Source organism: Sinohyriopsis cumingii, chromosome 10 (genome assembly GCF_028554795.1).
Source record: "Sinohyriopsis cumingii isolate HCF-2022 chromosome 10, ASM2855479v2, whole genome shotgun sequence".
NCBI lineage: Eukaryota > Metazoa > Mollusca > Bivalvia > Unionida > Unionidae > Sinohyriopsis > Sinohyriopsis cumingii.
The window spans coordinates 19,291,261-19,315,218 of NC_142970.1; the positions used below are offsets into that span (position 1 = coordinate 19,291,261).

Genomic DNA, 23,958 nt, shown 5'->3' on the forward strand with positions numbered 1-23,958 from the left:
GTTAACTCAGGTAAAGTTCCCACCACTAGAACTCAATATTGAAACCTCACCTAAGATATGTACATAGTATATAGAAACTCCTTTCTGTGTGATCTATGCTATCTGTGTGTGAACTATGTCATCTGTGTGCAAACTATGCCATCTGTGTGTGAACTATGCCATCTTGTGTGTGAACTATGCCATCTGTGTGTAAACTATGCCATCTGTTTGCAAACTATGCCACCTGTGTGTGAACTATGCCACCTGTGTGTGAACTATGCAATCTGTGTGTGAACTATGCCATCTGTTTGCAAACTATGCCATCTGTGTGAACTATGCCACCTGTGTGTGAACTCTGCCATCTGTGTGTGAACTATGCCATCTGTGTGCATATCTGATGTACATGACACTAGCTAATGCTAAAAGTAAACAGCACAAAATTAAGCCCACCTACTTGCTATAGTCACTGACTGTCATCCTAGTAAATGCATACTGTTTATATGGGTTTATACCAGCATATATATCAGTCCCGATGCAATAAGAAAGGAAAAACAATCCACCACATGGAAACATAGTACATTGTCATGACTTTTTTTATCTGCTTAACTAGCATTGTGACTTGTGACTTTGTGGTATCTATGCAATATACATGTGATTTAACAAGTGTCTTTCTGTCTGTTTGTTTAAACTCTTACATGTTTGAATTTTAAAAGAGACAAGGTATCAATGGCTTCCAAATACCAGTATGAGTTCTTTGTCAAGCAATAAGACATCCTGAATAAAAGCCTAAGGCTTTCTAGTCAGTGTCACTTCAAGTCTCAAAGCTGATTTTCAAGTAAAATACATGAACTTCAAAACCAAAGTGTTGAGGGAGAATAGATTTGTTTTTGATTCATCGAGGCTGCAAGAGAATAATAAATGAAATAACCAATTATTTATTCATGCAGAGAAACTGGATAACAATACCTGTGAATTATTAATACTGCAAATATTCATGTATATAATAAATGTCAAATGTGTTACAAAATTTATGATCCAGATGTGGATTTTTAAAATTACAAATTTGTGATAGGAGAGAGCGAGTACTCACATTATCTGTAGCTCCTCGTCATATCCAACAATTTCAATGACATCCCACATACCATTGGTCAAGAACTGTCGTCTTCCTTCTGTCCGTTGTAGCTACCACAAATATCATATAGCAAGTTAGATAGGAAGATAATGAACACAAGTAACCCACTTCCCTAAATGACCCCTATATGGGAGGCTCCTTATCATATCTCCCTCTCTCTCTCTCTCTCTCTCTCTCTCTCTCAACAAACACCTGTGACACTTAAAAACTGTCAAAGACTGCTTACATTTTTTAAAATCAATCATAATATATTACAAGCAAAGTGATGTCCTTCAACATGAAAGGATAAAAATAAAAACAAGAACACAAAATAAAGTAACAGGTTCTGTTCCAATATCTACAGCAATAGTCAGGAAAGATCTGTGTAAGTTACATCAAGGCGACTTTTATCTGTGTTGTCTCTTTTACATATTAAACTTTTCCATCAATTGTCATCAAAATGATGTAAAAGGAAGATTTTGATTCTGTCCTGCTTTTCACATTTCCAGAAGGAATTTGTTCCAACAAACATTTGATTTCCATAACTATGTAACAGGAATGAACAACATCTGAACGATTTCCATCCTAATTGTCAGCAAATAATAGTTACATGTGGATACCTTCTACCCTATTTGGCCTTTAAGCACAAATTATTAACTACATTTGGTTGCTCTCTATCCTATTTAGTATTTAAGCATAAAATATTAACTACATCTGGATGCCTTCTATCCTATTTGGCATTTAAGCATAAAATATTAACTACATCTGGATGCCTTCTATCCTATTTGGCATTTAAGCACAAATTATTAACTACATTTGGATGCCTTCTATCCTATTTGGCTTTTAAGCACAAAATATGAACTACATCTGGATGACCTCTATTCTATATGGCAATTAAGCACAAAACAAAATTTGACAATTTTGCGTACAGTGCTAAACATGTCAGCATAATGCCCTATTATTTTGGCATAATGTGTTGTTAGATCCAGGCCTGTGTTCACTTAACTGGTACATTTTATTGCAAACTCACATTTTCACATCTTTATAGCCTGAAGTAAAATAAACCCATATTTTGATAACTTAAAGTTAAATTAAACTCACATTTTGATAATATAAAGTAAAATAAACTAAGTGACATACAAGAGATTTCATTAAAGCAATACAAGTAGATAAAAATGACTGTTAAATATGCAGAGTTGACTTTGTCATAATTTAACAAATAAAAGACTTATGACAAAAGCAATTTCTAGTTTGAGCACACACTCAAGTTGAAAAATTTTTTCAACATGGAGTGTGTGTGTGTGTGTGTGTGATTTGGATTTTTAATGTAGCTTTAACAATTTTTCAGTTATATCGCTACGATGTCTGCAGTGTGGCAGTTTATAGTGATGTCTAGCACTGGGGCATCATACCGCAGACACGTAGCATGATGTCCCACCAAGTCCAGTTATCCTGACACCAGGCTGACAAGTCCTAACAATAACCTCTTGAGCACCAAGTGAGGCAGCTGTTTGTACCATTTTTAAAAATCTTTGGTATGACTCGACCGTGGATCAAACCCATGACCTTCCGCATCTGAGGTGGACACTCTAACCACTAGGCCACCAGAGCGGTTGTCAACATGGAGCAGCAAAAGATAAACAAAAACAATAACAACAACAAGCAACATCATCCCACCCCAGCTCAAAAACATAAAAGAAAACAAGATGAAAAAAATCCCCTAGAACCCTGAACTAGAGTTTTAGATGGAATTTTCCATCTTAGTCGATCAGAGACAACCTTTCAAATATAACATCACTTGTGATTGATCAAAATAAAACCAAACTTGCAAGAGGATTTTTTAAAATTATATTTGTAGCCTCTATTCCACAGTGTTTTCTAAATATTATATTTGTAGCCTCTATTCCACAGTGTTTTCTAAATATTATATTTGTAGCCTCTATTCCACAGTGTTTTCTAAATATTATATTTGTAGCCTCTATTCCACAGTGTTTTCTAAATATTATATTTGTAGCCTCTCTTCCACAGTGTTTTCTAAATATTATATTTGTAGCCTCTATTCCACAGTGTTTTCTAAATATTATATTTGTAGCCTGTATTCCACAGTGTTTTCTAAATATTATATTTGTAGCCTGTATTCCACAGTGTTTTCTAAATATTATATTTGTAGCCTGTATTCCACAGTGTTTTCTAAATATTATATTTGTAGCCTGTATTCCACAGTGTTTTCTAAATATTATATTTGTAGCCTGTATTCCACAGTGTTTTCTAAATATTATATTTGTAGCCTGTATTCCACAGTGTTTTCTAAATATTATATTTGTAGCCTGTATTCCACAGTGTTTTCTAAATATTATATTCGTAGCCTGTATTCCACAGTGTTTTCTAAATATTATATTCGTAGCCTGTATTCCACAGTGTTTTCTAAATATTATATTTGTAGCCTGTATTCCACAGTGTTTTCTAAATATTATATTTGTAGCCTCTATTCCACAGTGTTTTTTAAATATTATATTTGTAGCCTCTATTCCACAGTGTTTTCTAAATATTATATTTGTAGCCTCTATTCCACAGTGTTTTCTAAATATTATATTTGTAGCCTGTATTCCACAGTGTTTTCTAAATATTATATTTGTAGCCTGTATTCCACAGTGTTTTCTAAATATTATATTTGTAGCCTCTATTCCACAGTGTTTTCTAAATATTATAGACCACATAAGAGAGACTGATATGCCAGCAAGGTAGGTCAAGGTCAGCACTAATCACAGCTAGACAAGTACAAGACATGAGATGTGAATTCTTAAAAGAAATGTTTTCAAATATGCAACTCACTGATGATTCTATCTTTGCAATGTGTTTAAAGTGTCCTGCAGGTCCGTCTCTTTGAGGCAAGATCATGAAATAATATCTTCCATCAGATGTAAATAGTGGCCGGGTGTTCTAGAAAAAAAAGCATATCTACAAAAAATGCACAAAAAAAGAAAACGCTCAGAAAATCTACAACCAGAAGGCATGATAATAAACATTTTAATATTTTCATAAAACATGAATTTTATAATTAAATATTTGCATCTAATGTGAGTGGGAGAAATAAAAAAAATATATAATTAAAATTATAGATACATGTACATTTAGGTAATGCCAAAAATGGTTATCAACCCCTGCAATCTATAGAATAAATTACTAATGCACATGCTGACTATGAGTGTCACTAAATTATCTACAAAGTTATTAAAAAAGTCATCAACAAAGTCATTAAAAAGTCATCTACAAAGTTATTTAAAAAAGTCATCTACAAAGTCATTAAAAAAGTAATTTACAAAGTCATTAAAAAGGTGGGGTTTTGTATTAGGATAAAATCCAAGAGAAAGATAGAGCACATACTGATTCAACCCATCCTCCTTCGGCAATAACTCTATGATTCTGAAAGAGAAGATTTTCAATTTACATACATATCAATACTGCTTGCTGTTAATGCTTGGTTTTGAAATGACTTCCTTCCAATAGGTAAAATGTAAAATGGACAAATCCACTTCAACAATGTACAAAAATACCACAGTGTATTTAACTAAATATTTCTTCAAAATGATACGAGTAATGAACAAAATCTTTCAACATATCCAGAAACTTAATGTAGCAAGATATCACTCTGCTATAAAACTATATTATAAAAACATATTGGACACATTATTATTTCCTTTCACTAGCATAGAAATTCAAAGTGAAATTTCATTTCTAATTGCCAACTTTTCATATTTTACTTCCGAGTCATTTTAATTTATTCCTCGCTCAACAGACCCTGAATACCTATGCAGTTATGCCAAACGAAATATTTCCTGGATACAACAAATCAACCAACTCAACAACATGAAATATTTCCTGTATACAACATATCAACCAACTCAACACATTGAAATATTTCCTGTATGCAACATACCAACCAACTCAACAACATGAAATATTTCCTGTATACAACATATCAACCAACTCAACACACTGAAATATTTCCTGTATGCAACATATCAACCTACTCAACACAATGAAATATTTCCTGGATACAACATATCAACCAACTCAACACATTGAAATATTTCCTGTATGCAACATATCAACCTACTCAACACAATGAAATATTTCCTGGATGCAACATATTAACCAACTCAACAACATGAAATATTTCCTATATGCAACATATCACCAACTCAACACATTGAAATATTTCCCATATGCAACATATCAACCAACTCAACACAATGAAATATTTCCTGGATGCAACATACCAACCTACTCAACACATTGAAATATTTCCTGTATGCTACATATCAACCAACTCAACACCATGAAATATTTCATGTATGCAGCAAATCAAACAACTCAACACAGTGAAATATTTCCTGGATGCAAAATACCAACCAACTCAACATCATGAAATATTTTCTGTATGCAACATATCAACCAGCTCAACACCATGAAATATTTCCTGGTGCAACATATCAACCAACTCAACACCATGAAATATTTCCTGGTGCAACATATCAACCAACTCAACACAGTGAAATATTTCCTGGTGCAACATATCAACCAACTCAACACCATGAAATATTTCCTGTATGCAACATACCAACCAACTCAACACAGTGAAATATTTCCTGTATGCAACATACCAACCAACTCAACACAATGAAATATTTCCTGGATACAACATATCAACCAACTCAACACAATGAAATATTACCTTAAAATATCAAGATAAGAGTAACGTTAAAACAAAATTTTATGAAGCCATGTTTAAGAATGTAATTTAGATTTGATGATGATCACTCATTTCTGGATACTGAGTTTTTATATAAGGATATGAAGGTGTGTCTTATCATACAATGACTATCAATATGAAGGTGTGTCTTATCATACAATGACTATCAATATGAAGGTGCGTCTTATCATACAATGACTATTATCAGGGTATGAAGGTGTGTCTTATCATACAATGACTATTATCAGGGTATGAAGGTGTGTCTTATCATACAATGACTATCAATATGAAGGTGTGTCTTATCATACAATGACTGTTATCAGGGTATGAAGGCGTGTCTTATCATACAATGACTATCAATATGAAGGTGTGTCTTATCATACAATGACTATCATCAGAATATGAAGGTGTGTCTTATCATACAATGACTATCAATATGAAGGTGTGTCTTATCATACAATGACTATCAATATGAAGGTGTGTCTTATCATACAATGACTATCATCAGGATATGAAGGTGTGTCCTATCATACAATGACTATCATCAGGATATGAAGGTGTGTCTTATCATACAATGACTATCATCAGGATATGAAGGTGTGTCTTATCATACAAGGACTATCAATATGAAGGTGTGTCTTATCATACAATGACTATCAATATGAAGGTGTGTCTTATCATACAATGACTATCATCAGGATATGAAGGTGTGTCTTATCATACAATGACTATCAATATGAAGGTGTGTCTTATCATACAATGACTATCATCAGGATATGAAGGCGTGTCTTATCATACAGTGACTATCAATATGAAGGTGTGTCTTATCATACAATGACTATCAATATGAAGGTGTGTCTTATCATACAATGACTATCAATATGAAGGTGTGTCTTATCATACAATGACTATCATCAGGATATGAAGGCGTGTCTTATCATACAGTGACTATCAATATGAAGGTGTGTCTTATCATACAATGACTATCATCAGGATATGAAGGTGTGTCTTATCATACAAGGAAAATCAATATGAAGGTGTGTCTTATCATACAATGACTATCAATATGAAGGTGTGTCTTATCATACAATGACTATCAATATGAAGGTGTGTCTTATCATACAATGACTATCAATATGAAGGTGTGTCTTATCATACAAGGACTATCAATATGAAGGTGTGTCTTATCATACAATGACTATCATCAGGATATGAAGGTGTGTCTTATCATACAATGACTATCAATATGAAGGTGTGTCTTATCATACAATGACTATCATCAGGATATGAAGGCGTGTCTTATCATACAGTGACTATCAATATGAAGGTGTGTCTTATCATACAATGACTATCAATATGAAGGTGTGTCTTATCATACAATGACTATCAATATGAAGGTGTGTCTTATCATACAATGACTATCATCAGGATATGAAGGCGTGTCTTATCATACAGTGACTATCAATATGAAGGTGTGTCTTATCATACAATGACTATCATCAGGATATGAAGGTGTGTCTTATCATACAAGGAAAATCAATATGAAGGTGTGTCTTATCATACAATGACTATCAATATGAAGGTGTGTCTTATCATACAATGACTATCAATATGAAGGTGTGTCTTATCATACAATGACTATCAATATGAAGGTGTGTCTTATCATACAATGACTATCATCAGGATATGAAGGTGTGTCCTATCATACAATGACTATCAATATGAAGGTGTGTCTTATCATACAATGACTATCATCAGGATATGAAGGCGTGTCTTATCATACAGTGACTATCAATATGAAGGTGTGTCTTATCATACAATGACTATCAATATGAAGGTGTGTCTTATCATACAATGACTATCATCAGGATATGAAGGTGTGTCTTATCATACAATGACTATCAATATGAAGGTGTGTCTTATCATACAATGACTATCATCAGGATATGAAGGTGTGTCTTATCATACAATGACTATCAATATGAAGGTGTGTCTTATCATACAATGACTATCATTAGGGTATGAAGGTGTGTCTTATCATACAATGACTATCAATATGAAGGTGTGTCTTATCATACAATGACTATCATCAGGATATGAAGGTGTGTCTTATCATACAATGACCATTATCAGGGTATCAAGGTGTGTCTTATCATACAATGACTATTATCAGGGTATGAAGGTGTGTCTTATCATACAATGACTATCAATATGAAGGTGTGTCTTATCATACAATGACTATCATCAGGGTATGAAGGTGTGTCTTATCATACAATGACTATCAATGCCTTGTTATATTTAAGACCTGTGTTAGCTGTACAAATGTGCATCTTATTGTGGTTATATACTAATGAAGAAACTCTAATAATTTTCAATACAATGAGCTCAAAATTATTCAATTCATGCCTACTTACTTCGATACATACACCATTTTCTGTGCCACACAATGAAAGTATAGAATAGTTTTGTTCCCTGTTTAACCATGTCACAAGAACATAGCTGTTATCTCGCCAAACCACAGATGTGAAATAATAATCCCTGAAAATGAACCAAATGATACACATTTAGCAGTATTGAGATGATACACATTTAGCAGTATGGAGATGATACACATGTAGCAGTAATGAGATGATACACATTTAGCAGTATTGAGATGATACAAATTTAGCAGCAATGGATGATACACAATTAGCAGCAATGGATGACACACATTTAGCAGTATTGAGATGATACACATTTAGCAGCAATGAGATGATACACATTTAGCAGCAATGAGATGATACACATTTAGCAGCAATGAGATGATACACATTTAGCAGCAATGAGATGATACACATTTAGCAGTATTGAGATGATACACATTTAGCAGCAATGAGATGATACACATTTAGCAGTAATGAGATGATACACATTTAGCAGCAATGAGATGATAAACATTTAGCAGCAATGAGATGATACACATTTAGCAGCAATGAGATGATACACATTTAGCAGTATGGAGATGATACACATTTAGCAGTAATGAGATAATACACATTTAGCAGTAATGAGATGATACACATTTAGCAGCAATGAGATGATACACATTTAGCAGTATTGAGATGATACACATTTAGCAGCAATGAGATGATACACATTTAGCAGCAATGAGATGATACACATTTAGCAGTATGGAAATGATACACATTTAGCAGTATTGAGATGATACATATTTAGCAGAAATGAGATGATACACATTTAGCAATAATGAGATGATACACATATAGCAGAAATGAGATGATACACATTTTGCAAAAACAAAATGATACACATATAGCAGGAATGCAATGATACACATTTATCAGTATGGAGATGATGCACATTTATCAGTATGAAGATGATACACATTTATCAGTATGGAGATGATACACATGTATCAGTATGGAGATGATACACATTTATCAGTATGAAGATGATACACATTTATCAGTATGGAGAGGATATATATTTATCAGTATGGAGAGGATACATATTTATCAGTATGGAGATGATACACATTTAGCAGTAATGAAATGATAGAAGTTAAAACAATGTATAGAGAATCTATGAAAGCTTCAGATCTGGCAATTTAAGATCATGATGTAGAAAACAGAGATACAGATTTATATTAAAAATGATTTTTAGTATAATCATTAGATTGAAAAAAGAACTGACCATGTAAAGTGTACCTTTGTTACTGTGATATCACATCATGAATCATGGACATCACACCATGAAATACAACACCGAGTCAAGATGACAAAATATTTGTATTGCATACTTGCTATAGATTGGTATTTTATAACAATAAGATTAATTACCAATCACAAATTGTCTACATCAGTATGTAGAAATATGAAAATATTAATATATGTGGCAATATAGTTTCATATTTTACATAGGGTTAAATATTTGAAGGTAAATAATTTCCCAGGTTTTCACCACTGTCCTTTTAAACAAGACCTGGTGTATTGTAGGTATTGTTAAAAGAACCTTTAATTCCCTTACTTTTGGTGAATGGCTATAGACTATACAGCCTGTCCTTATTTCAGATGTGCATCTATAAAAAAGTGCTAGCTTTACCTAGTCATTTTCAATTTAATGGACTTCAAAAGTAAACTGTCAAATAAAATGTCAATATTTTTTACTATTTATATATTTTGTAATTCATTCATTGCACTTTAAAAAGCTCTTATTGTATAGTCTGGCGAAATTTGTTGTCACTTTTTTGGAGTAACATGCTAAAGATATGTACGTTAGACCAATTCAGGCTGAATTTCAAACATATGGGAACAGCCATTTTGGTTAGCTTTGTGCTTAGATCATGTACAATTTTTCATAAGTGTAATCTGCAAAGAAATTTCAGCCACAGTACATGAAAGTAATGTATATGTTTGTCATCACCCTCTTCAATGTGTATGTCGAAAATGCAATGAACTTCACCTTAGAAATGTCCCTCTCTCTGAAGTACATAATAACGGCAGCGTGCCCACATAATTAGGTTGTTAATTTTTTTACAATATGTCAGTAAAACATGGATATACCAAAAACACATCATGTCTACATAATCAAAGTAGCACAAGTAGTGATGCAGAACTAGTAACATACAGCCATCTAGTGTATATGACATAAGCACACAACAGTTGGCCCTATTCAGAACTAGTAACATACAGCCATCTAGTGTATATGACATAAGCACACAATAGTTGGCCCTATTCAGAACTAGTAATACAGCCATCTAGTGTATATGACATAAGCATACAATAGTTGGCCCTATTCAGTAACATACAGCCATCCAGTGTATATGACATAAGCACACAATAGTTGCCCCTATTCAGTAACATACAGCCATCTAGTGTATATGACACAAGCACACAACAGTTGGCCCTATTCAGAACTAGCAACATACAGCCATCTAGTGTATATGACATAAGCACACAATAGTTGGCCCTATTCAGAAAAATACAGAAAACTTTGAATACCATTATATCATAGAACCCTCAATAACATAGGAAGCTACAATACCACATTTCTCACAGTGACAAACCACTTAGCTGCATTAGTAATAATTCTATACCACAGAGCTCAGTATGACAAATTCCTTAACTACATTAAACAGTAACAATTTTATACCACATGGCTCAGTGTGACAAAACACTTAACCGTATTAAACGGTAACAAGTCTATACCACATTGTTCACAGTGACAAAACACTTAACTGTATTAAACAGTAACAAGTCTATACCACATTGTTCACAGTGACAAAACACTTAACTGTATTAAACAGTAACAAGTCTATACCACATTGTTCACAGTGACAAAACACTTAACTGTATTAAACAGTAACAAGTCTATACCACACTGTTCACTGTGACAAAACACTTAACTGTATTAAACAGTAACAAGTCTATACCATATTTGCTCAGTGACAAAACATTTAACTGTATTAAACAGTAACAAGTCTATACCACATTGCTCACTGTGACAAAACACTTAACTGTATTAAACAGTAACAAGTCTATACAGTATTGCTCACTGTGACAAAACACTTAACTGTATTAAACAGTAACAAGTCTACACAGCATTGCTCACTGTGACAAAACACTGAACTGCATTAAACAGTAACAAGTCTATACCATATTGCTCACTGTGAGAAAACACTTAACTGTATTAAACAGTAATAAGTCTATACAGCATTGCTCACTGTGAGAAAACACTTAACTGTATTAAACAGTAACAAGTCTATACCATATCGCTCACTGTGACAAAACACTTAACTGCATTAAACAGTAACAAGTCTATACCATATCGCTCACTGTGACAAAACACTTAACTGTATTAAACAGTAACAAGTCTATAACACATTGTTCACTGTGACAAAACACTTAACTGTATTAAACAGTAACAAGTCTATACCATATTTGCTCAGTGACAAAACATTTAACTGTATTAAACAGTAACAAGTCTATACAGTGTTGCTCACTGTGACAAAACACTTAACTGTATTAAACAGTAACAAGTCTAAACAGTATTGCTCACTGTGACAAAACACTTAACTGTATTAAACAGTAACAAGTCTACACAGCATTGCTCACTGTGACAAAACACTTAACTGCATTAAACAGTAACAAGTCTATACCATATTGCTCACTGTGAGAAAACACTTAATTGTATTAAACAGTAATAAGTCTATACAGTATTGCTCACTGTGAGAAAACACTTAACTATATTAAACAGTAACAAGTCTATACCATATCGCTCACTGTGACAAAACACTTAACTGCATTAAACAGTAACAAATCAATACCATATTGCTCACTGTGAGAAAACGCTTAACTGTATTAAACAGTAACAAGTCTATACCATATCGCTCACTGTGACAAAACACTTAACTGCATTAAACAGTAACAAGTCTATACCACATTGCTCACTGTGAGAAAACACTTAACTGTATTAAACAGTAACAAGTCTATACCATATTGCTCAGTGTAACAAAACACTTAACTATATTAAACAGTAACAAGTCAATACCATATTGCTCACGGTGACAAAACACTTAACTGCATTAAACAGTAACAAGTCAATACCATATTGCTCACTGTGAGAAAACACTTAACTGTATTAAACAGTAACAAGTCTATACCATATCGCTCAGTGTGACAAAACACTTAACTGCATTAAACAGTAACAAGTCAATACCATATTGCTCACTGTGAGAAAACACTTAACTGTATTAAACAGTAACAAGTCTGTACCATATCGCTCAGTGTGACAAAACACTTAACTATATTAAACAGTAACAAGTCTATACCACTGTTCACTGTGACAAAACACTTAACTATATTAAACAGTAACAAGTCAATACCATATTGCTCAGTGTGACAAAACACTTAACTATATTAAACAGTAACAAGTCAATACCATATTGCTCACTGTGACAAAACGCTTAACTGCATTAAACAGTAACAAGTCAATACCATACTGCTCAGTGACAAAACACTTAACTGTATTAAACAGTAAGAAGTCTATACCACACTGCTCACTGTGACAAAATAACTTCATCACATTAATAGTAAGATATCAGAGTCTGTAGCAAACAGAAAGGCAAAGATTTGTACATGAAGTTTATGTCCAATAGCACAATAGGCACTGTCTGAAATATACACAAGGCTTTTATTCAAAACATTTCATATTTTCGTATACAATGAACACTTTTACTGAATCTTTTATTATTATTATTATTAGTAGTAGTAGTAGTAGTGGCAATAGTAGCAATAGTATCATTAATTGTGACTACTATACCGATTCCTGAACTCTGCTGGGGGTTGCAGATCACGTGTTGTCATGTTGTCCAGATTCAGGATTCGCAGAGTAAAGGTTGGATTCCGGGTCCCTGCCTGGAAGACATAGTCCAATGTTATGCAATTTTAATGAAATAGAATCAAATATAACCAGAGCATCTTGGTATCAGTAACAGTACCTCATGCAATTTACAGGTGTTTTATTTTTTAGTGAAGTAATGATGCCCCAGTGCTAGACATCACTATTGCCTTACAGTTCCTAATAAAACACCACCAACTTCAAAAAGACATAAATAACCACAATTATCAAGTTTTTTGTTCTACTGGCTATGCACACTTCACATGTTAGCTGTTTCCACTCCGGTAGCCTAGTGGTTATATCATCTGCCTTTGATGTGAGAAGTAACAGGTTCAATCCCTGGTCAAGTCATACCAAAGACTTTTTAAAATGGTACTAACAGCTGCCTCAATTGGCACTCAGCAATAAGAGGTTAGTGTTAGGACTGGTCGGCCTTGTGTCAGGATGTGACTATGTGGGACAACATGCTACATGTCTGTGGCATGATGCCCCAGTGCTAGACATCACTATAAACTGCCACACTGCAGACATCATAGCAGTATGACTGAAAAAGTGTTAAAGGTATGTTAAAAATCAAAATCACAGACACAAACACACACATATATATATATATATATATATATATATATATATATATAGGCTGTGTATATTGTTGTTGTTGTTGTAGGGTTTAACGCCATTTTTCAGCACAAGATAGGCTATATATGGCGGCCAGTATAATTGGTGGAGGAAGAACCCTGGAAAACCCTGGGAAGAACCACCTACCCACGAGAAGCTACTGGCAGGCTTTCTCATGTACCAACGTTAGCCGAGGCTGAGACTCGAACTCACACAGACAGAGGTGAGATGGCAGTGATCCATAACGGCGAGTGCTTTATACCACTCGACCACTCTGGGCCCCACAGCTGTGTACATATGTTGCATACTGATTGTGTAACTTCACATACTACCTGTGTAAACTTCACATACTGGCTGTACAAACTTTACATAATGACTGTAACTTTACATAAGGACTGTGTAATTTCACATACTGATGGTGTAGACTTCGCTGTGTAACTTCACATACTGTGTAAATTTCACACACAGTTTGTGTAAATCTTACAGATGTATGCATGCATTTATCCCCATTTTCTGCATTGACATACAAGATATAATGGAAAAAGGCACAAAGTCATTCCCTATACATGTGGCTTATATTAAAATTCCTTACAATCATTGGGTAACTATGGCAACTGGTCTCTTTGTTTCTTTCTTTTGGTCAGCAAAGATTTTTCTCAGGGTTTGGGTGGGTGCACAATAAAGAAGAAAATATAATAGCAGACACTAGTTTACAGAATTCTACAATTGGAATGCAAGTTACCCCTCTACATATAGCATTGGTACTAACAAATGAGTTAATTACTTATACAAATAGAACTATTGACCCTTTCCCCAAAATAAAATAATGAAACTACAGGACTATAATATTTATAACAAGTTTTGTGATTGATTTAGTGTGCATTTTGTACAATGTATCATTTCCATACTGTTCGTCAGTGATGTAGGATACATTTTGCACAATGTATCATTTTCAGTGTTCATAATTGATTTAGTGTACATTTTGTACAGTGTGTCATTTCCATACTGTTCATAAGTGATTTAAGGTACATTTTGTACAATGTATCATTTCCAGTGTTTGCAACTGATTTTGTGTACAATTTGTACAATCTATCATTTCTATAGTGTTTGCATCATTTCATTCTCCAGCTAGTTGCAATGTTAATTTCTGCACCATTTTGTACTGTCTCATAGTGTGCATTAGTTTTCACACCATTGCTTCTAGTTTTCCAGAATATTCCTCATTGTTTAACTGCCTATATAAAAACATGAGTGTACCTTTTATGAAATGTTTTGTACTGATTGCCAACCACTCTAGATGTGTTGATAGATGTTCTTTTTCATCTTTTAAAATATTTCTGTCCATCAGTGTGCTTTACCATAAGCTTTCCATACTCTATTCCTACCATTTCACTTGTTGCAAAGACCATTTTAATTAATTAATTATTAATTATTCATTTCTTAATTCAGGTCCTGAAATTGCAGATACACCAAGTAATATGAAGACACAAGGATAAGACATTACAAATTTGAGATACATTAAATTTAGGAAACTTAAGGCAACTTATGGGAACAATGGCAACATTATAAATAATGAACAGTTCTATTCCAGTATATTGATAAACTTTCGGATATGCCATCCTTCTGGATTGCATTATAATGGTGTACCTTTGGATATGCCATCCTTCTGGATTGCATTATAATGGTGTACCTTTGGATATGCCATCCTTCTGGATTGCATTATAATGGTGTACTTTTGGATTTGCCATTAATCTGGACTGCATTATAATGGTGTACCTTTGGATATGCCATTAATCTGGATTGCATTATAATCGTGTACCTTTGGATATGCCATCCTCCTGGATTGCATTATAATGGTGTACCTTTGGATATGCCATCCTTCTGGATTGCATTATAATGGTGTACCTTTGGATATGCCATCCTTCTTGATTGCATTATAATGGTGCACCTTTGGATATGCCATCCTTCTAGATTGCATTATAATGGTGTACCTTTGGATATGCCATCCTTCTGGATTGCATTATAATGGTGTACCTTCGCATATGCTATCCTTCTGGATTGCATTATAATGGTGTACCTTTGGATTTGCCATCCTTCTGGATTGCATTATAATGGTGTACATTTGGATTTGCCATTAATCTGGATTGCATTATAATGGTGTACCTTTGGATATGCCATTAATCTGGATTGCATTATAATGGTGTACCTTTGGATATGCTATCCTTCTGGATTGCATTATAATGGTGTACCTTTGGATATGCCATTAATCTGGATTGCATTATAATGGTGTACCTTTGGATATGCTATCCTTCTGGATTGCATTATAATGGTGTACCTTTGGATATGCCATCCTTCTGGATTGCATTAAAATGGTGTACCTTTGGATTTGCCATCCTTCTGGGTTGCATTATAATGGGGACCCTTTGGATTTGTCATTAATCTGGATTGCATTATAATGGTGTACCTTTGGACATGCCATCCTTCTGGATTGCATTATAATGGGGTACCTTTGGATTTGCCATTAATCTGGATTGCATTATAATGGTGTACCTTTGGATATGCCATCCTTCTGGATTGCATTATAATGGTGTACCTTTGGATTTGCCATTAATCTGGATTGCATTATAATGGTGTACCTTTGGATATGCTATCCTTCTGGATTGCATTATAATTGTGTACCTTTGGATTTGCCATCCTTCTGGATTGCATTATAATGGTGTACCTTTGGATATGTCGTCCTTCTGGATTGCATTATAATGGTGTACCTTTGGATATGCCATCCTTCTGGATTGCATTATAATGGTGTACATTTGGATTTGCCATCCTTCTGGATTGCATTATAATGGTGTACCTTTGGATATGCCATCCTTCTGGATTGCATTATAATGGTGTACCTTTGGATATGCCATCCTTCTGGATTGCATTATAATGGTCTACCTTTGGATATGGCATCCTTCTGGATTGCATTATAATGATGTACCTTTGGATATGCCATCCTTCTGGATTGCATTATAATGGTGTACCTTTATATTTGCCATTAATCTGGATTGCACTAAATAACATACCTTTGGATATGCCATCCTTCTGGATTGCACAATAGTAATGCACCATTGGATATGCAATCCTCCTGGAATTCGCCATAATACTATACCTTTAGATATGCTATCATTCTGGTTTGCATAATAATGATGTACCTTTGGATATGCTATCCTTTTGTATTTCACTATAATAATATACCTTTAGATATGCTATCCTTTTGACTTTTACTATAATAATGTACCTTTGGATACACCATCCTTCTGGATTGCTGTATAACAATGTACCTTTGGATCTACCATTATTCTGGATTGCACTATAATAATTTAACTTTGGATATGCTATCCTTCAGGATTTCATTATAATAATGTACCTTTGTATAAACTATCCTTCTGGATTGCATTATAAAAATGTACCTTTGGATATGCTATCCTTCAGGATTTCATTATAATAAGGTATCTTTGGATAAACTATCCTTCTGGATTGCATTATAATAATGCATCTTTGGATATTCTATTTTTCAGGATTTAACTATAATAATGTACCTTTGGATATGCTATCCTTCAGGATTTAACTATAATAATGGACCTTTGGATATGCTATCCATCAGGATTTAACTATAATAATGTACCTTTGGATATGCTATCCGTCAGGATTTAACTATAATAATGTACCTTTGGATATGCTATCCTTCTGGTTTGCACATATGGATCATGAGTATCACCATATATTACATATTCAAATTTCGTCACCCTGGTGTCGTTAAACATAGCATACACTATTGAAGTCCCATCTGGAGACCACCAGACAGCATTATCTGAACTAAGAACTTCCTCTGAAATTACAAATAAATAAATATTTTATATTAAAGTCATCTTTATTTCATCTTTTTGTATAAATATCAATTTTTTGCAGCTTGGCTTGCGTCGCTTATGTTATTCACATCTACATTTCCTTACCATATCAGTACAAAATTTGAGTAAATATTGACTAGAAATGCACATGAAAATAATAACTGAAACATACTTGATAGTGTAACATTGTTATTTTTAAATGTTCTTGGACACAATAAATTTTACTTATGTTTAGGTTTGTAAAAATCCATTATCAAGAAGTATAATAATTGTGTGAATTTTCATTCACTGTATTGGGCAACATTTTCTCAAAGTAAAATACCTTACCCTGACATTATAAAGTAAAAACCCTTACTCTGACATTACAAAGTAAAAACCCTTACTCTGACATTATGAAGTAAAAACCCTTACTCTGACATTATTAAGTAAAAACCCTTACTCTGACATTACGAAGTAAAAACCCTTACCCTGACATTACTAAGTAAAAACCTTTACTATGACATTATAAAGTAAAAACCCTTACCCTGACATTATAAAGTAAAAACCCTTACTCTGACATTATAAAGTAAAAACCCTTACTCTGACATTATGAAGTAAAAACCCTTACTCTGACATTATAAAGTAAAGCCCTTACTCTGACATTATAAACTAAAAACCCTTACCCTGACATTACGAAGTAAAAACCCTTACCCTGACATTACGAAGTAAAAACCCTTACTCTGACATTACGAAGTAAAAACCCTTACACTGACATTATACAGTAAAAACCCTTATCCTGACATTATGAAGTAAAAACCCTTGCTCTAACATTATAAAGTAAAAACCCTTACCCTGACATTATAAAGTAAAAACCCTTGCTATAACATTATAAAGTAAAAACCCTTCCTCTAACATTATAAAGAAAAACCCTTACTCTGACATTATAAAGTAAAACCCTTACTCTGACATTATGAAGTAAAAACCCTTACTCTGACATTATAAAGTAAAAACCCTTACTCTGACATTATAAAGTAAAAACCCTTACCCTGACATTATAAAGTAAAAACCCTTGCTCTAACATTATGAAGTAAAAACCCTTACTATGACATTATAAAGTAAAAACCCTTACTCTGACATTATAAAGTAAAAACCCTTACCCTGACATTATAAAGCAAAAACCCTTGCTCTAACATTATAAAGTAAAAACCCTTACTATGACATTATAAAGTAAAAACCCTTACCCTGACATTATGAAGTAAAAACCCTTACCCTGACATTATAAAGTAAAAACCCTTGCTCTAACATTATAAAGTAAAAACCCTTACTCTGACATTATAAAGTAAAAACCCTTACTCTGACATTATAAAGTAAAAACCCTTGCTCTGACATTATGAAGTAAAAACCCTTACTCTGACATTATAAAGTAAAAACCCCTACCCTGACATTATGAAGTAAAAACCCTTGCTCTAACATTATAAAGTAAAAACCCTTACTCTGACATTATAAAGTAAAAACCCTTGATCTAACATTATAAAGTAAAAACCCTTACTATGACATTATAAAGTAAAAACCCTTACCCTGACATTATAAAGTAAAAACCCTTACTCTGACATTATAAAGTAAAACCCTTACTCTGACATTATAAAGTAAAAACCCTTACTCTGACATTATAAAGTAAAAACCCTTACTCTGACATTATGAAGTAAAAACCCTTACTCTGACATTATAAAGTAAAAACCCCTACCCTGACATTATGAAGTAAAAACCCTTGCTCTAACATTATAAAGTAAAAACCCTTACTCTGACATTATAAAGTAAAAACCCTTACTCTGACATTATGAAGTAAAAACCCTTACTCTGACATTATAAAGTAAAAACCCTTACTCTGACATTATGAAGTAAAAACCCCTACCCTGACATTACGAAGTAAAAGCCCTTACTCTGACATTATAAAGTAAAAACCCCTACCCTGACATTATGAAGTAAAAACCCTTGCTCTAACATTATAAAGTAAAAACCCTTACTCTGACATTATAAAGTAAAAACCCTTACTCTGACATTATAAAGTAAAAACCCTTGCTCTGACATTATGAAGTAAAAACCCTTACTCTGACATTATAAAGTAAAAACCCCTACCCTGACATTATGAAGTAAAAACCCTTGCTCTAACATTATAAAGTAAAAACCCTTACTCTGACATTATAAAGTAAAAACCCCTACCCTGACATTATGAAGTAAAAACCCTTGCTCTAACATTATAAAGTAAAAACCCTTACTCTGACATTATAAAGTAAAAACCCTTACTCTGACATTACGAAGTAAAAACCCTTGCTCTGACATTATAAAGTAAAAACCCCTACAATGACATTATGAAGTAAAAACCCTTGCTCTAACATTATAAAGTAAAAACCCTTACTCTGACATTATAAAGTAAAAACCCTTACTCTGACATTATAAAGTAAAAACCCTTACTCTGACATTATAAAGTAAAAACCCCTACCCTGACATTATGAAGTAAAAACCCTTGCTCTAACATTATAAAGTAAAAACCCTTACTCTGACATTATAAAGTAAAAACCCTTACTCTGACATTATGAAGTAAAAACCCTTACTCTGACATTATAAAGTAAAAACCCTTACTCTGACATTATGAAGTAAAAACCCTTACTCTGACATTATGAAGTAAAAACCCTTACTCTGACATTATGAAGTAAAAACCCTTACTCTGACATTATAAAGTAAAAACCCTTACTCTGACATTATGAAGTAAAAACCCTTACTCTGACATTATAAAGTAAAAACCCCTACCCTGACATTATGAAGTAAAAACCCTTGCTCTAACATTATAAAGTAAAACCTCTTACTCTGACATTATAAAGTAAAAACCCTTACTCTGACATTATAAAGTAAAAACCCTTACTCTGACATTATGAAGTAAAAACCTTACTCTGACATTATAAAGTAAAAACCCCTACCCTGACATTATGAAGTAAAAACCCTTGCTCTAACATTATAAAGTAAAAACCCTTACTCTGACATTATAAAGTAAAAACCGTTACTCTGACATTACGAAGTAAAAACCCTTGCTCTGACATTATAAAGTAAAAACCCCTACCCTGACATTATGAAGTAAAAACCCTTGCTCTAACATTATAAAGTAAAAACCCTTACTCTGACATTATAAAGTAAAAACCCTTACTCTGACATTATAAAGTAAAAACCCTTACTCTGACATTACAAAGTAAAAACCCTTACTCTGACATTATAAAGTAAAAACCCCTACCCTGACATTATGAAGTAAAAACCCTTGCTCTAACATTATAAAGTAAAAACCCTTACTCTGACATTATAAAGTAAAAACCCTTACTCTGACATTATAAAGTAAAAACCCTTACTCTGACATTATGAAGTAAAAACCCTTACTCTGACATTACGAAGTAAAAACCCTTACCCTGACATTACGAAGTAAAAACCCTTACTCTGACATTATAAAGTAAAACCCTTACCCTGACATTATGAAGTAAAAACCCTTACTCTGACATTATAAAGTAAAAACCCTTACTCTGACATTATGAAGTAAAAACCCTTAAGTAAAAACCCTTACTCTGACATTATGAAGTAAAAACCCTTACCCTGACATTATAAAGTAAAAACCCTTGCTCTGACATTATAAAGTAAAAACCCTTGCTCTGACATTACAAAGTAAAAACTGTTACTCTGACATTACGAAGTAAAAACCCTTACTCTGACATTATGAAGTAAAAACCCTTACTCTGACATTATAAAGTAAAAACCCTTACTCTGACATTATAAAGTAAAAACCCTTGCTCTGACATTATAGAGTAAAAACCCTTACTCTGACATTATAAAGCATACCTTTTGTTGCTTGTATTAAAAACTTTCTCATTGTTTTATACTACTGTAAAAAAAAAATTAAAAGTAATTTTTCCATATAGATGGACCTACTAAACTTTTATAAACGGAATGAAAATTCATGATGCACGAATATTTTCATTCCATCTGAGAGAGATGCCTTCCAGACTATGGCTTCATTGGTTACAATGATGGCTAGTCATTCAACGTTTCAAAACCAAAAGGGGAAAGGTCATGCAAATTATCTGCTGTTTCCACACTTTTCTGTGCCCCATTGCATGCGGTCTTTTTATAAACACAAAAAATCTAAATATATGTTTGTCAAAATACACGTTTGTCGTTCTGTTTGCAAGTGATCTCAATCAAGCTATGCTAAGGTAGTGTTAATGTTTGAATACAAGCATATGTATAACTGAGATCTGCTGTGGTGTTTTGCAAAAGTTACCCAAGGGTTCTGATTTAATTGTCCCCATGAGGGGTATAACAAATGGATCCACTGATCAGCCAGAATAGAAGTTTTGTAAAGCATAACAAGCAGCGAGTTTAAGAATGTCAAAACAGAGCGAGTGGCACACAGAAGTGGAACCAGAGGCAGAAAAAAAGATAAGAAAAGAAGCCAAAATACCAAGAAAAGTGGTTGATAACTTAAAACCAGTTAAAGAATTAACCAGAAGGAAGGATGCTATATTTTTGTGTCAAGAATATAAAAAGATAATCAATTTCCTAACAAAAACAGTTGCACAAATTTTCAAACCTACAGTTTGACAGGACATATGGAATTGAAAAAACTAACAAAAAAACCCATCAAAAACAGTGGATTAATGACTTCTCCAATACAGAGGTCATATCAATGATTTCCCATTTTCTGAGGCTTTGAAGAAGTTGAGTAAAAAGACACAGAGAAGAAGATTTACCAGCTCAGCAAACAAAATTAGGTAAACAGATACCTTATGTATGTTGTCAAGGAAGTTATATAAAGTCTAAATGAAATGATTGTTTTGAATTAGATATGCATATACATTACAATTTAAAAAATTGTCACCCAACATCAACCATTTGAATTGTGCACCCACCCTTCCCCCAATTCCCCTGCTCTGGAGGTTGGTCCTCCCCATGTTAAGAAAATTCCTGACAGTATCTCTGATTTGATGATATCATCAGTGGTATCTTTCTGATACCTTCATAATCCCAATCCGGTATTCCATCGTAAATTTCTAATACCTTCATAAACCCAATCCGGTATTCCATTGTAAATTTCCTCCGGCACTCCGTCATAGGTAAGTTGAACATATGGACTCTGAATGTCCTTTTTATAAAACAGATTATTCAGCTGCACAAAGATCTGCAAAACAAAGCAATCGAGTCATGGTTTTGCAATGAATATGGCCAAACCTGCTTTACAAGTACCTTGTGTTATGCATTCACCTCTCTATAAGACACCATTTCAATGCCCATAAAGACTCAATTACTATATAAATCAAACAATAAGCAATAGCTATACATGTAGTGGCATCTTAAGACAAATCTAACCTTAATGTATAGCTTTTAGTTGCTATTTCCCATTCCTTCTTAATTTTACAAGCTGCATTACCAGGAATTTGTTCACCATCACTTTACACCACTCCCTCAATAACTCATATTATCCCATTTTTTAAACCAGAAAATACCCCAAAAATTTGATCCCTATTTGCTGAACTTGAAGAAAATTGTGATCAAAATTGGTAACAGAAACTTTGATGTATCGCTCATTTTATTGTTGAAAATGGTAGATAGGACCTGGAAATTTTAATCAACACCATGAAATATCAAATTCAAAAATAAGTCATACAATTTATTACATTTTTCTTCCAAACCACATTCCTAGTACACTGCAATTAATGATATGTAAGGATATTTCGATCAATGGAAATGTCACTTACGTGGAGTGGAGGCACTACTTTAATAAATAGATACAAATTAAATATATTTTTTATCTATTGAAATTTGTGTTTTAGTTCTATTTTTTAATTCCTTTTAAGTGTAATCATCAAAAATGCAATGTGTCCTCTTGCAATTAAATGTAAAATGCATCAATCTACCATAACAGATATGTCTGCGAGCGTTTCTCTCAGAACCTAATCAAGTGCCAACCGTGTTTTGATAATTGACTTCCAGAAGTATTTGTTGTATTGTTGCACTGAATTAAAAGCTGGTCTCTACTGTATTATTATGTTAATTATGTCTTTTGAACCAAATAAAGGGGGTGAAAAAAAAAAAAGTTAAAAGGCATGAAAATCCTACAAACTTAAATTCTAGAGGTCCCAGTCGTATTTTGGGTGAACTCACTTCATTTGATCAACTGAACACATATAAATGTT

The 23,958-nt window shown here is 33.3% G+C and overlaps 1 protein-coding gene across 6 annotated transcripts in view; it reads right to left on the reverse strand.

Moving 5' to 3' along the window:
- The window catches only part of LOC149789678 (dipeptidyl peptidase 4-like), a 255,050-nt gene that overhangs the window by 34,318 nt on the left and 196,774 nt on the right, over positions 1-23,958 (reverse strand). For all 6 annotated transcript variants that reach the window (XM_089971696.1, XM_089971697.1, XM_089971699.1 and 3 more), the window contains 7 exons: positions 22,823-22,943; positions 17,570-17,730; positions 13,164-13,258; positions 8,258-8,381; positions 4,475-4,513; positions 3,923-4,030; positions 1,070-1,161 (listed from right to left, as the gene is read on the reverse strand). In XM_089971696.1, the coding sequence (XP_089827822.1) occupies positions 1,070-1,161; positions 3,923-4,030; positions 4,475-4,513; positions 8,258-8,381; positions 13,164-13,258; positions 17,570-17,730; positions 22,823-22,943 (740 nt within the window). The remainder of the gene's footprint in view (positions 1-1,069; positions 1,162-3,922; positions 4,031-4,474; positions 4,514-8,257; positions 8,382-13,163; positions 13,259-17,569; positions 17,731-22,822; positions 22,944-23,958) is intronic.